The sequence below is a fragment of the Schistosoma haematobium genome, chromosome 6, assembly GCF_000699445.3.
Source record: "Schistosoma haematobium chromosome 6, whole genome shotgun sequence".
Taxonomy (NCBI): domain Eukaryota; kingdom Metazoa; phylum Platyhelminthes; class Trematoda; order Strigeidida; family Schistosomatidae; genus Schistosoma; species Schistosoma haematobium.
This window is the reverse complement of record NC_067201.1, coordinates 4197454-4213077: the sequence shown is the minus strand read 5'-3', so window position 1 is coordinate 4213077 and position 15624 is coordinate 4197454. Positions and strand designations below refer to the sequence as shown.

Below are 15624 nucleotides of genomic sequence, written 5' to 3'. Positions count from 1 at the left end.
TCTACACCTGTTAACATGTATCAGTCCAATTGTCACTGATTTAATCGACTGATACCGTGTTTTGGTATGATCACCCCCATTTTTCTTCCAACCTGACTCTGCACCATAAAACATCGCACGTTGAAGTAGGTGGTGGTTGGGCATACTTAACGTATATTCCAACCTCCTCAATTGATGAACATTAACTACTATTTCACCAATCGATTTCTCATCTTTGCCTAATACTCTGTCCCTAACCTCCTCATTCCACACTCAGTTGTCTCAGAATATACGAGAAATGCTTCGTAGACACCTATGATCGAATACCAGAAATCTACCAATATCCTCTACTCTTGATGGCCATGTTTCACAACTTTAAAGTAGAATGGAGAGAACAGCTGCTCAGTAAACCCGCCCTTTGATTGAAGGACGGATATCTCGACTACAACACAGATGATGCAGGTTAGCAAAGGCCAATCAAGCATTTCGAATCCATGCAGAGATTTTATCAGATACCAGATAGTCAGTACTGATTAGGCTACCAACATAAGTGAAGCGATAGATGCGTTCAACTACTTCAGTCCCTACCACTAATTCAGGAGATAACGCAAACCAATCCTGAATATTTTACATTTGGAGGGAGAAGACCTCTTCCCAAACATGCTTGCAGTTTTGCTTAGGATACCAGAAGACTGCATTTTGTCAGCGTCTTCGACAGACAGAACTGTCATCCGAGCATCCTAAGTCAATAAGTGAATCTCTTCAAAAGAGACCAATTCCTAAAAAATCAAACTATCAGAGAGTTATGTCCAAAACGATGTTTATGACGAAGTTAAATAAAAATACAAAGTGGACAGCCGTGACAAACACAGCTTTATGTTATCTATTCCGAAGACAGTCGTTCATTATAAGCTCTAATTCGACCAGTAACGTCCGAGTAGATGACCTGTACAAGGTTGATATAGTGAATTATAAACTATTTAGGAAGGTAATAAGTAACCACGTCAACAAAGTTGCACGTTAGAACAATTTACAAACGAGGATAACTACAATAGTTCAACACTGAAACATTCCTTTATTCTTGATAACACCTAATCGTTCGAATCAATACCTTGTCTTGATTTTCAAAAATTATTATACAAATAATCAATAGTGTTTCCTCATATTTATTGAGTCTAGTTATTATTCGACGCCAACTACTTTTCATCTGAATTTTCATAATTATCACCCTTCTGTTGACAGGACACAGATTATATTAAGGAATGTTCAATGTAGGATTGTGATGGAGCACGTTGACTGATCCATTCTTAGTCAGTCAGTTCAGGAGAAAACCCTATAATCTACCTGTGTAAAATTAGAAATATACTAACGTTTTTCTTATTGTAATTCAATCCCATTCAACTTGATTGATTTAAGAAATAATTACGAACTTGTCAAAGCTGTGTTTTGATTTGGGCCCGAAGAGTACTAAGCAATAAGGATATCAGGGTTGAATAACGAAAGACTTAACACCTTCCTAAACCAATGGTAATTCATAATAATTAGTAATAATAATAATAATAATAATAATAATAATAATAATAATAATAATAATAATAATGTCACAATGATGACTATTACTGTTTGCTGTTAAAAAAAATCAAGACAATTTAAATACGAACCAGGACTGTATAGTGAAAAATACTAATTAACAATGACCGTTTGTCAGATCAACAATAGGATGTCCAAATGTCATATGAACAGTCAGTCAGCTACAACGTAGGAACAGGTACATATATGCATCGGTCCAAGTTGCCATACCTCATTAACACAACAAGATGGACACTGGATTCATAAAAGTAGTTAATTCAGAGGTGGTAATATATAAAAGAAAGATTGCAATAAGGATATAGTACAGGAAGAAAGAATTAGTTCGTAGAAAGAAATATATGAAGCGATTTTAATCTCTTAGTTTAAGGGAAGACAGAGAGTGTATGAACAATCGTCATCAAATGACAAATTTCCACTAAAAAAGCACCATACACGGCAAACTTATATTCAATCCATGAAGGATGTTCCAGTATAACTAGCCTTTTATAGTATCCATAGTCTAAACAATAAACAAATACACGAATTTCTTAAAGACATCTTTATTTCCCATTTTAGACCAGTTCTTCAACTGCAACATACACACATAGACAATCGGTAATATTGATAATTTCTACCCAACACTTTATATCTCATAATCACCGATCTGGAATCCTTATTCCGAATAACATAGAAATATACAGAGACATTTAGGTTGTCATTTCTATTATAGATTGACACTAATTATTACAAGTTCAGTATACAATCTGCAAAAAGAAACTAGATTAAAGATCATTGTTACTAGAGATTACTGAGGAAAACTATGCAATAAAACTTAAATAGACTTAATGATGGTCCCGATGTTTGAAGATATTTTACCATGATCATAATGATTCACAAAGAAAATATATTTTATTGTATATCTTGCTAAAGCCCATGATTGTTTAATGTAGACGTATAGTCTAGATATACATTAGCTATCTACTTATAGTGTCATGTTTATTTGTTGATCAACATCTTAATACATTTTATTACAAAGATTGAAAAATGAAACTGTTGAAATGACTTAGCTTACTTCATTTGTTTGACGATTGTGCTCTTTCCTGATTCACCGGCACCTAAAATGTATATGTTTGGGAGAAAAAAAGAAAGGAGGAATTATATTTCAATGTAGAAAGTTTGAAAGATAGAAACATAAAAATGTGATTAGTAAGTTGGTGGATGTTTATTTAGAAAATGAAGTACTTGACAGTATTACACTAAGCCTTTCTAGATGAGAAGTGGTGGTTTAGTAGGTGAAGCATTCAATTTTAATCATTAAGACTTATGTTTAAATTCGATTCGACTTACTTCGGTTTGAGTACCACGGCAACAACACATTAGCTTTGATCACAGGATGTTTAGTCAAAAGCTGAGTTGTACTTATTTAAGTATACAAAATCTTGTACAACAAGGCACCAAAACATAGAGTGCACCACACAATTTCACCGAACGTAATTATTAGCATATTTTCGTGGGGGCTAGGAGACTTCCCGGGCTCATGAGCCGAAGCACGTGCTTTTTAAGGAACCAATCCTACAGCCTTCAACCAGAGTTTGATCTACAAGGCAGTAGTACAGTATGCAGTCTCATAGTACCCAGTGACCGAGATAGGCTCACACACCATTCGTCCCTTTATGTACAGGATGTCACAGGCACAACTGGTTTGGTGTTAGAGTTTTTGAACTTCCCTTGGTAGATACTCCGTTACCACTAACCCGACTAAAGCACTAAGTACATGAGGCTGTAATTAGTAAATGATTTACAAAGTAAAAAATAATGAACTGTATTATAATTTGAATGTCATTAATTAATCAAGCGAGGGTTTAGTTAATCTATTTGAACTATTTTAATGTGTAATGGCTAATGGCAATACTAGTCTGTTCAACATAAAGTAGACAGAACTAAGTTTAAACTTAGAATCCGATTGGTTGTAACTCAAATGTGTTAACCAACTGAGGCACCGCTCCAAAAAAGACTTTATAAGATGAACAATTAACTAAAAAGTTGTAAGTATGGACCTTTTCCCTACTTAGATATAAGCTATGAGAAAATAGCTAATAATCATTCTTCTACTACATCCCGTTTGGTCATCTATAATAAAGAATTGGCTACCATTGCCATCGTACAAGTGACCACCACCATATTAGTGTGTAGATACTAATCAAAATCGAATCAACTGTATTTTATCTGAATGAACGTGCATACTAACTAGATATCATGCGGACCACAGAAGGCATATACACTTATTCGTATTGAAACTGATAAACATGATAAACGTAGACAATCGAATGTGCCAACCACTTCCCTCAACATCTAGTCTTGTTCAATGTAAAGTAAGACGAAAAAATAACAAGACGTGAGATAATTAAAGGAGTGTTATGATTTATTTTATATCCAGTAGCCGGCTAATGGTCGATAGAGTACACAAAATGTTCACCCGTTTTCAAACTAACAACGAGAACTCCAAAGAGACCAGTTAAGCACCTAGCATTATTTATGTATTATTAAAATTTAAAAACTCGCAGGATTATCGAAACAAAATGAAAGACTGTCCCACAGCATAAATAAGAAATACCAATAAAGTGTACATTTCTGGTGGAAATCTGAAGTAACCGGTACAAGAATAATTTAGTGTAAACTATGAATGGGTGAACGTCATAAATAGAGAAATAGTTAATGAGTTAAATAAAAGTTTATAACTAAGACAACAGTAAAATATTATAAAACTTTCCATACAAATACATTAAAAATATATATAATGAATCATCCTCGGATAATAACTACCTATCACAGTTTCCCACATTCAATTATTACCACAATCCTAACAATGAAGACGTCTGTCAACAATATTTAGTGGCATACAACCCTATCTAAACACTTCAACTAGTATGGATCCAAGAGGAGGTAAAAAAATACACATCTACGCCCCCTAATTTGTGAAGATAATATTTAAGATGATCATACAAACACACTGTTATGAATGTTATGAGATTCTCTTGAAGTTCAATGCATACAAATATTATTCTTAATAAAAGGATGGTTTGAATTATCCCGTTATTCACATCTAAGACTGGATATTTGTGTACAGGTACTAGATATAATTGTGTAATGTCTAGCAAGAAATTTCCCCTCGTATTTAACGAAAGAATTGAGAATGTCTATTTCAATGTACATAAGTAAACGACTTGTGTTTCACCTTGTGAATGAATACAGTTGAGTTAGTTTCCCCCAAGACGAAAACTACCGGATTCTCGATTTTATAGCGACAAAGGAATATACTTTTAAGAAATGATAAGCTTCAAGTAAAAACATTACATAGTGCTCCTTATTTATAGAATAATATGCCAGCTATTAGTCTTCGCTTAAAAAGGAGCTTCACAATTTTCCTCATACGATCTGAATACACGGTACAATAACAGATAAATAATTATTTGTAAGTTGTTAATTACTCGAGCCAAAGTAAATCAGACTGCGAATGTACAGTGAGCTTGTAGCTTCCTTAAAATTTTGAAACTGATTAATATTCAGTAACTGATAAAACATGATCAAAAGACTGCTTGCACTAATCGACAAAAGTAGTTGTTTTTTTATTAATAAGGTATAACCAGAGGAAATTAGGAAAAGACGTTGAGAGTTGATAGGACATACATTACGGAAATCACCTAACTGAATCACGAGGCAAGCGCTAACTTGGAATCCTGAAGGGAAACTGAAAAGAGGAAGGCCAAAGAACACATTACGTCGGGATATAGAAGCAGATATGAAAAGGATTAATAACAACTGGAAAGGATTGTCCAGGACAGGGTTGGATGGAGAGTGCTGGTGGGCGGCCTATGCTCCTCCACGAGGAGTAACAAGCGTAAATCAGTCAGTCAGCTACAACGTAGGACCAGGCACATATGTGCATCGGTCCAGGTTGCCATACCGCATCAGCACAACAAGATGAACACCGGATTCATAGCAGTGGTTAGGTCAAAGGTGGTAATATATAAGAGAAAGATTGCATATAGAGATATAGTACAAGAAGAAAGAATTGGTTCGTAGAAAGAAAGATATGAAACGATTTTAATCTCTTAGTTTAAGGGAAGACAGGGAGTGTATACACCGACGCCATTGTGATCGATTCTCAGCCATGTCACCAAGAGTCTCCAACCATTGGTTACGATAGTCACGCGGACCCCAACCAAGTAGTCTGCATCTACTAACATGGCTCAGACTAGAAGTTAGTGACTTCAAGCACTGATGCCACGTTTTGGTTTGGCCGCCCCTAACTTTCTTCCAACCATCTCCAATACCGGATAGCATTGCACGTCGTGGTAATCGGTGTTCAGGCATACATAACACGTGGCCCAACCATCTCAGTCGATGAAGATTCACAACCTCATCAACTGATTTACTATCATTCCCTAATACTCTGCGTCTAACCTCACTATTACTTACCCGGTGATCCCAGCAGACGCCAGCAATATTTCTAAGGTATCTGTGGTCAAATACTAGTAGCTTACGAGTGTCTTCTACTCTTAATGGCCATGTTTCTCTGCCGTGAATTAAAACAGAACGGACTGCCGCGCAGTATACTCGTCCTTTTATTGATAGACGGATATCTCGCCTTCGCCAAAGGTGACGTAAGTTCTCAAAAGCCAAACGAGCTTTTCGAATCCGTGCTGAGATTTCGTCCGATACCAACCGATTAGGGCTGACCAGACTTCCAAGATAAGTGAAGTTGTCAACGTGTTCGACTACTTCACTCCCTATCCTTAGTTCAGGTGTTGACGCAGACCAGTCCTGAAGCAACAACTTGCATTTAGAGGGAGAGAAGCGCATTCCAAACATTCTGGTATTGTAGCTTAGTGCTACCAGAAGACTCTGCATTTTGTCAGCGTCTTCACCAAACAGGACTATGTCATCTGCGTATTCTAAGTCGATAAGTGGACCTCCTGGATGGAGATCAATACCCGAGAACTCAGTCGACGAGAAAGTTATTTCCATCAGTAGATCTATGATGAAGTTAAACAAAAATGGGGAAAGTGGACAGCCTTGACGGACACCACTTGAGGTTGCAAAAGTAGATGACAGTTCGCCATAAGCTCTGACTCGACTAGTAGTGTTCGAGTAAATAGCCTTTACGAGGTTTATGTACTTCTGGGGTACGCCTTTCAATGACAGACACTGCCACAGAATCTCGCGGTCTACAGAGTCAAATGCTGCTTTTAAGTCGAGAAAGACCACCATTGTCGGACGCCGATAAGTATGCCTGTGTTGTAGAATCTGACGAATTGTGAATATGTGGTCGATGCAGCCACGACCAGGTCTGAAGCCAGCTTGGTTCTCTCGTGTTTGCAGTTCACGAGTCTTAGTTAGGCGTCCGATAATTATCGAGGCTAGTATTTTAGATATTATATTTGTTAAACTAATCCCTCTGTGGTTGTCACAGGATGATTTTGACCCTTTCTTATATATTGGGACGATAAGTGATTGTGACCAGCTAGATGGGATAACGTCTAACTCCCAGATTTTAGCTAAAATATTAGTCAACCTAATCGCTAAAATTGGACCACCATCCTTAAAGACTTCTGGAGCCAGTCCATCTGGACCAGCTGCCCTTCCTCGTTTCAGATTAACTATAGCCTTTTGAACTTCAGCAAGAGTTGGGGGACCTACTTCAATGTTCCATTCCCACTGTCTGGGAATGGAGGGTAGTTGTAGAGTAGCTGAAGGCCAGCTGAACTGTTCTCTGAAATGTTCCGCCCATCGTTCTAAACGCCTGGACTGAGAGCAGATGAGTGTATCGTCTTTTTCCGATATAATCTCATTTACACTTGACTTATTAATTCCAGTTTCTTTTATTAGTCTGTAAAGCTGTCTTGTGTTCCCTATAGTCGCCGCCTTTTCCATCTCTTTTGCTTTCGTTGCCCACCACTGCTCACGGTCGTTTCTTAGACTTTTTCTTAACCTAGATCTGATTTGTTGTCGCTCTTCATCATGTTCGGAACCTGATGGGACGAGTTTGCGAGAATCCATCAGTGTGATAGACTTTGAAGAAATCCACTGGTTCTTTGAAACTCTGTGGTTTAAGTCGCTAATAGATGTCACTGCTGCTTCCACAGCTGTTTGTATAGCTATCCAAGCAACATCTGGGTCAGCCTCGTTTTCAGAACTACCTAAGTGTGAACTCAGTTGTTCCTGGAACCTACTTTTTGGTTTTCTCGTTACTCAACTCAGTTCTAATGGGTCTTTTTACTGTGGCTTTTTTGCGTCCGGTGAGGCGCAAGCAGATGCGTGCCCGTATTAGGGCGTGGTCGGAGTCCAAGCAGGTACTCCAGAATGAGCGACAATCTTCTACCGACCCTCTCCAACGATGACTGATGGCAATATGGTCTATTTGAGTCCATCGTTGGTTTGTTGTAGGGTGTCGCCATGTTAGACGATGTCTCTCCTTATGCTTAAAATTTGTGTTTGCTAAAAATAAGCGATTGTCTGAGCACAGTTGCAGCAGACGGTCACCATTATCTGTTCGCTGTGCTGGAATGTTAAAATATCCACCTAAATGCCTTTCTCTTTGGTTTAAGCTACCTATCTGAGCATTAAAGTCACCCCCTATGAGTACTATGTCTGAGCGTTTAGCTTTCTGAAGAAGTTCGGACAGCTTTCTGTAAAATTCATCTTTCACATCATCTGAGCTGCAGTCAGTGGGAGCGTAGGCAGAAACGACGAAAAGGCAACGACGTGTGTCCCTATCCTTCCGAGTTCTTACGGAGCCGTTTAGCCGAACAGCACATAGACGACCGTTGACGGGGATCCACTCTAGCAGTGCTTGTTCCGCCCTCATGCTTAGTGCTATGCCTACACCTGCCAGTCCACGAGAACTGGCCATCGGGTCACCAGATACACGTAGGGTGTATCTCGTTGGCTCTCCGTGTTGCCGAGGTGAGGTCAAGTGAATGACCACACTGGAATCCTGTATGCGTGTTTCGGAGACACAGCATACATCAATGGAAAGAGACTCTAGGGTTTTAGCCAAGGAAGCCTGCTGACCGATTTGACATAGAGTGCGTACGTTGAAGGCTCCAATGTGTAGTTTGGAGCGAGGTTTCAGTAGACCTGGGACAGAGTTTTGAGCACTAGAATCGTTGGCTATGGTGACACTCGAGGAAGAAGCCGAAGGAGGAAGTTTAGGGTTGAAAGTCAATGTAGGAGGAATAATAGGAATTGAAGAGGAAGGTTGATTATGAATACAGTGGTCTTGGGTGCTGTTAGAGGTATGAGGGCGATTATCACTTCCCGGTTGCCCACACCGTGGAAGGGTTCTTCTGGAGGTACCCGAAAAGGAAATTGGATTAGAGGCGGTCTCAGTGACCTGAGAGCGTGACCGCAGTGCCCAAGGGACAACTGCTTGAGGCCGGTCGCGCACGGCCTTTTCGTGAGAGGTTTCTGACGTGTTAGCTCCGTTCTTCGAAGGGCCTTACCGCCGGAGACGGAAATCCGTGAGGTAAGGTGAGGTGCGCATTTATAGGGTCGACCTTTTCTAACCCTACCCCTCCTTGTGGGAAGGCAGCATCGCTGTCATGCTGGTTGTCTGAAGGAAACACCTTACTGCTGTCACACCTCTGTACAGTCAGCAGTACGACTTCGCCTTCGGACCTTGAGTTTGTTGCTTTTAGTCTTACCGCTCTTCAGCCGACCTGTCTGACATGGTAGGACCTTGAGGAACGGTTGTTCCAGCCAGTATAGTTCGGTTGCTTCATCACGATAGGCAAGCCCGACCACCACGTCAAGGTAGCAACAACGGTCGGGACAGGCGTAAATAAATTTAACCAGTTACAAAGCTTATTAAGATTTAACTCCTCAAGTTCATAGTTCCCTAGGATTTTAATGAAAATACTTTTATTAATATTGAGTTGAATAAATAGTAATGAAGTGTTCCACAGAATAGGAAAACTCAGGAGATTTAAAATGTCTTGAAGATAATATCAACGAAAATGTATATTAGTAATTATCTAACAAATTTTTAATAGAACAATCCTATCAGTCAATAATTTGCACTCATTTACGAGGACATTACTACTCAAATAAACGGTATATTGATTAAAGATGAGATTATGTTAAGAAAATTATACATTTTACAATTGTACTCTTCTAATATTTATGGCACTGATAAATTAAGATCATTACTTATCGTGATATTTTAAAAGAAAAGATTGAACATAATCACTCTAATATAAACATAAGATGTTATCAGAGTCAGTTAGCTACAACGTAGGGCCAGGCACACATATGTATCGTTCCAAGTTGCCATGTTATCAGAATTATAAATGAATTCAGAAATTAATAAACATACTTTATAGATCTTATAAACAATATGCTACTACTTCGATCATAGGTTTAGATTTCATGTTCGGTCCCGATAAACATAATGAATGGTAACTTTGGAATCCGTTTATGGACCAATAAATACTATACGTATATTTTTATCGTATAATTGTTAAATAACTAAACTATTCATATTCCTCTTATTATAAACTTTATTTTGACCTATGAACTATTATTATACGATTTACCATTCTTGAATTATGCCCTGTCTATTAGTCACTGCCTCACACATTCACAGCCACATTTGGCCAAATTTTGTACAAATGTTATTTTCTATTTTATGGTACATTGTGGTCTGTTTTAATTGGTATATAAACTCGGTATGTTTGAAATATAAGGATTCATATTGCAGAGGCCGAGATTGGTGTTCTGGACTTAACTGGCTGGGCTAGGCGGAAAGCGGGGCCAATCAGGAATCTAGGCTGCTCGCACGTGTTTTACGCGTCGTTGGTCCGATCGATAATTCGCTGCTTCTGATTGGCGGCTTTTGGCTATAACATTTCATCGGTTGACAGTGACTAATTATACCTTCATTAGTTTGATACGAATGATATATTTATACGATTATCGTATTATAAATAACTGTAAAGAAGATAACCAATAAAACGATATCCTATCACTTATCATCTTTTACTAAAGTTCTTAAATCCAATGAGCGATAGATATGCCAACATATTCAATGATTAGTTATTCATCATCTGAACACACTGAGAGCATTTACCTGGACTTAACTCTTCAAGATATCATCATATATTTTATTCACGAACAGTGAAAATGAGTCATTTACTTCGGGCGAAGTTGAAAACCTGGTAAATTCTATACGTGCTGTTATTACAACGGATAAAGATAAATAATCATAGGGTATTTTCCGATCGTTTTTTTTTAATCTTTGGTAAATTACTTGTTATCTGATAAGTATCTCCTAGAATATTTTGCACATAAATAATAGCTTGCACGTACTAGTAAACATTCTACATGGACAGTACATATTACTTTGTGCCGGCGTGTTTGAATATCTGAGTTACCTGTCCCTGACACCTAAATGTTTCATCAAGTTATTTATTTTTTTGTTTGCTTTAACACATTATTATGTCTATTAATCGCATAACCTATTCAAGTGCGTTTATGTAAAGTTTACATTTTGTTGTACAAGTTACAAAAAATTGCAATCAGAGACATCATGGTGGTTAACAATATGCATTGAAAAGAATGAACATGATTGAGATGTCGATTTTTCAACCGCTAACATCTAACTAGCACTCACTCAATATTCATCGTCAGGATCGATCAACGAATAAGAAAAAGAAAGTTGTTGAAATAATTTATGCTGAGAATTCTATATTTCACTGAAAATGTAATACTGAATAAAACCATGGCTAATACTAATAATTCAAACTAAAACACGATCAATATCTACAGGAACTTCTTGTAGTAAAAATTTGTGCATAACAACAACCTTTTATGTAACCTTCAATGACATTTAAAAGTGATTTAAACATGATTTTAGTAATCTATTTTTGTAAAATCAAAGCCATTTCATTTGCTTCAACTTCTAAAGTAAAGCGATATCGCCTTCAGATAAACGATGTATGTGGACTGAAAACTAGTCACGCAACATTTACATGGATAAAAAATAATAGAGTAACTCATTTAACGACTGTACAAGTAGTTAGGTAGGTATACTTAATTTCGAGACACAAATCTTATATGATGGCTAGTGATACTATCAGCTCATAAAAACAAAGAGAAAGAAGTAGGTTTGAAACCTCTGAACTATTAGTTGAAAGCAAAATATATTAAGACTTTGGCTTATGTATGTATGTGGTCAGCGATTTAGGCTTCTGTATGGTTTGAAGATTTATAGCCAAGTTGGGTGATTTTGGTGATCACTAGTAACTGACTTCGTGTGATAATTCTCGAAGTTCTAGTGAGAAGTCGTGATCAGTGGATTTAATCCGTGCCAGGTGGAGAAAAGTATCTACCTCAGACAATGGAAGATGGTCGCGGAGTTTCGTGGATTGCTTGAAGGTAAACATTTAAACCATTGGATTCCGGCTCAGTGGCCTACAGCTTAAGCGTTCACGCACGAGACAGAAGGTCCTGAGTTCGAATCTCGCGTGCGGGATCGTGAATTCACACTGCTGAGGAATTCCATACTAGGACGAAACGGCCGGCCAGTGCTTCCAGGTTTCTAATAGTGGTCTGATATCGATCGATTCATCAGCTCAATCAGAAAGATTTTGGCAGAGTTTTGTTCTCTGGACTGAATGGTTTGGTTTTGGAGCTTTCATAGTAATTCTGAACGACATCATCAGCACAAACTTTATGTAGAAGTGAAGGTCAAAGATAACCAATCAAGATCGAGGTCTACAGGACAAGCTGTGAACCATATGTTTTATTTTATTATTATTTTATTTGAACACATAAACATTGGTACAAGAGAGCGCCAATATATATGCGCCACACAAAACAATGAGAATTCGAAGAGAAAAGAAAAAAAAGGTAAGGAGCGTAAAAAAAAGAGAACAATAACGAAGAGATTGGTGTAAGGTAGTGTGGTAGTAATGAGGGAACGGAAAGGTACAATCGGAAGAAATCTTTCAGATAAGGGAGACACAACCACTTTTTATGAAGAAAGTAAAAGAAGGTTACAGCAGGATCGCCACTGGCTTCTATTCTGAGCCATATCTGATAACGTCTCTAGCCACTGTATAGCACCATCTCTCGGACCCCAACCAGGGAGTCGTGAAGGACCAACAGCCCCCGAATGCCCTGGTACAGCCGAGAGTGGAGAGAGTCCGTTCTCCCTCTCGAAATACTCTCACACGGCCACGCGTTTACAGCCTCTGCCAGGGAAGTCCTACTCATTGCCTTCTCGTGGCGGGGGTGTTGTTTACGAAAATGAGAGGACGAAAAGCGAATGTCCGGCGCTTTAACCGGATCCCAAACCAATGGTGCACATGGGCTCCAGTATCCTGTGGGAACAAATGGCGTATGAACCAATCGTTGGTCACCGGCTCCTTACGATGCTCCACTGCCTTGTGGGTTAGACCTTTAGGTCAAAGGCTCGGGGTGTGGCCCCCTAATATAACCACCTGCTTCGGTTTGGGCACCCGGGCAGTATCACAGCCCACACACAAAAGATGAACTCTCTATATCTATGGAAACTACTTTTCTCGCTTCGAACCATATGCGGAGAAATCCGAACACTACTTCTACTTGAAGTTTGTGCTGATGATGTCGTTCAGAATGACGACGAAAGCTCCACGACCAAACCATCCAGCTCAGAGAACAAAACTCCATCAATTAGTATGACTGTTTGGCAAAACTACCGAAGAATCGCTACTTGCTACCTCATTAAAACTCTTATTACCGACCCAAGAGGGAAAAGAAGACCGAAGATGAAGATTTATTTATTCACCAATCACTGATTAAAACATCAAAAATCTAGAAACCCAATATTATATCATTTTTAATGTTCAATTAGCAGATAAAATTTAATGTATCGGATAAGCAGTAGCTGAAATTAATTCATCAGTGATTTAATGTATATATGATTTACAAAATCAGTAAATTAACCGAAAGATAAAATTCACCACCGAAGTATATATTTGCTTCCTTCCTAACATGAACACTGAGTGATACATAACTTTGAGATCACAAAAGACAAAGAATGAATTACTGCACAACTTAACTTATCCTTGTCTTGTACGCAATGTTTGATAACTACTAGCCAATCTTAAGTCGAACTCCATTAGTAGAATAACACAAGCATCTGGTGCTAAGATTAGCTTTCAAAGTACAGATTAAGTTAGGTAATTATTGGTCATCAAACTATTAATACTTACTAACTACAGCAGACCTTTATGTAAAAATATCTTATCCAATAAAACAACACACTATCAGTGTTAAAAGAATCTGATAAAAACCATTCCGTCCCCTAGTTAGTGAGTTACAAATACCATGTACGATCTAATGACACCAGTCATCGAAACAAACCTGGATAAGTAGAGAAAAGTTCAAAACAAAAACTCACTGACTGAGAATAGAATATTTGAAACACTATTACAAGGAATTCGACCTGCGTTGAGTCACTGAATGATCATATACCTAAAATGATTTGTATCCTCAGGAAATGAGCAAATTAATAAAAAGATACCCAGAACCCAAACGTGTGTGCAGTTGATTACGCTTTGTGAAACGAAAGTATGTATTCCTTAAACATAACTTAATGAACAGTGTGAAGCTATGCTTCCACACAGACTAAACGTTATTTCAATACATATCATACAAAAATGACAGAAAACAACAGTTTAACACGGGATAAATAATGTAATTTTTGAAGTAAAGTCAGAAAGCGCTAACCTAATTAGCAATACAACAATGGATCAAGCAAACTTCCTATGGTAATTAAAATTAATATGAAATAAAAACTCTCCAAATTTGGATTTAAGAAATGAATGAATCAGTAGCAAATTTCACTAAACGAAGTTAAAGTTTCTAAACAAAACGTTTTTGCACTCTGTCAAAGGAAACCTAAGAAGCTTACAAAATGACCGAGATTCAGCTCGAACTTAAATCTGAATTTCGTGAACAGTAAGCGTTACTTGTTGTTAATCAGTGAAAATAATTGTAAAATCAAAGTCTAGCACTTCCGGCTAGTTGTTTTCGACTACTAAGTAAGACTACACGGAGAACAGTAGGAAGACAATCATTAAATTAAGTGTGGAATTATCTTTTAAATTTTGTGAATAAGATTTATTTAAGCTGAGTATAAATTAATTATTCCCTATTTGTACTTAAGTGCTAAAAATGCTTGTACAGTGATAACAGCTCAAGGCCAAGAACACTCGTTCAGTCCAATGTATTATTAATGTTCCCTACTATCTCTGGGAACTGCATGTAATCCCATCTTAGTGGTCACAATCACTGATCGTCCTAATATAAAAGAGGGTCGAAATCATCATGTGATAGCCATAGAGGGATTAGTTTAACTAATACAGTATCTAAAATACTTGCCTCGATAATTATCAGACACCTAACTAAGACTCGTGAACTGCAAACACGAGAATCATGCTGGCTTCAGACCTGGTCGTGGCTGCATCGACCACATATTCACCATTCGTCAGGTTCTACAACACAGGCATACTTATCGGCGTCCGACAATGGTGGTCTTTCTCGACTTAAAAGCAGCATTTGACTGGTCTGCATCAACACCTGAACTAAGGATAGGGAGTGAAGTAGTCGAACACGTTGACAACTTCACTTATCTTGGAAGTCTAATCAGCCCTAATCGGTTGGTTTCTAGCGAAATCTCTGCATGGATTCGAAAATCCTGTTTGGCTTTTGCCAACTTACGTCACCTATGGTGAAGGCGAGATATCCGTCTATCAATAAAAGGACGAATATACTACGCGGCAGTTCGTTCTGTTCTACTTTACGGCTGCGAAACCTGGCCATTAAGAGTAGAAGATACTCGTGAATTGCTAGTATTCGACCATAGGTATCTACGAAGCATTGCTCGTGTATTCTGTGATACAACTGAGTAGGAAATGAGGCAAAGAAAAGAAATCGATTGATGAAGTATTAGCAAATATTCATCAATTGAGGAGATTAGGACATGCTTTACATATGCCCAACCACCATCTACCTCAACGTGCGATGTTT

The 15624-nt window shown here is 38.0% G+C and overlaps 1 protein-coding gene across 1 annotated transcript in view; it reads right to left on the bottom strand.

Moving 5' to 3' along the window:
• Positions 1-15624, bottom strand: part of GNAO1 (Guanine nucleotide-binding protein G(o) subunit alpha) — a gene marked incomplete at its 5' end in the record, with an annotated part of 60374 nt that overhangs the window by 29062 nt on the left and 15688 nt on the right. The window contains one exon of the mRNA XM_012936387.3: positions 2621-2663. Coding sequence (XP_012791841.1) covers positions 2621-2663 — 43 coding nt within the window. The remainder of the gene's footprint in view (positions 1-2620; positions 2664-15624) is intronic.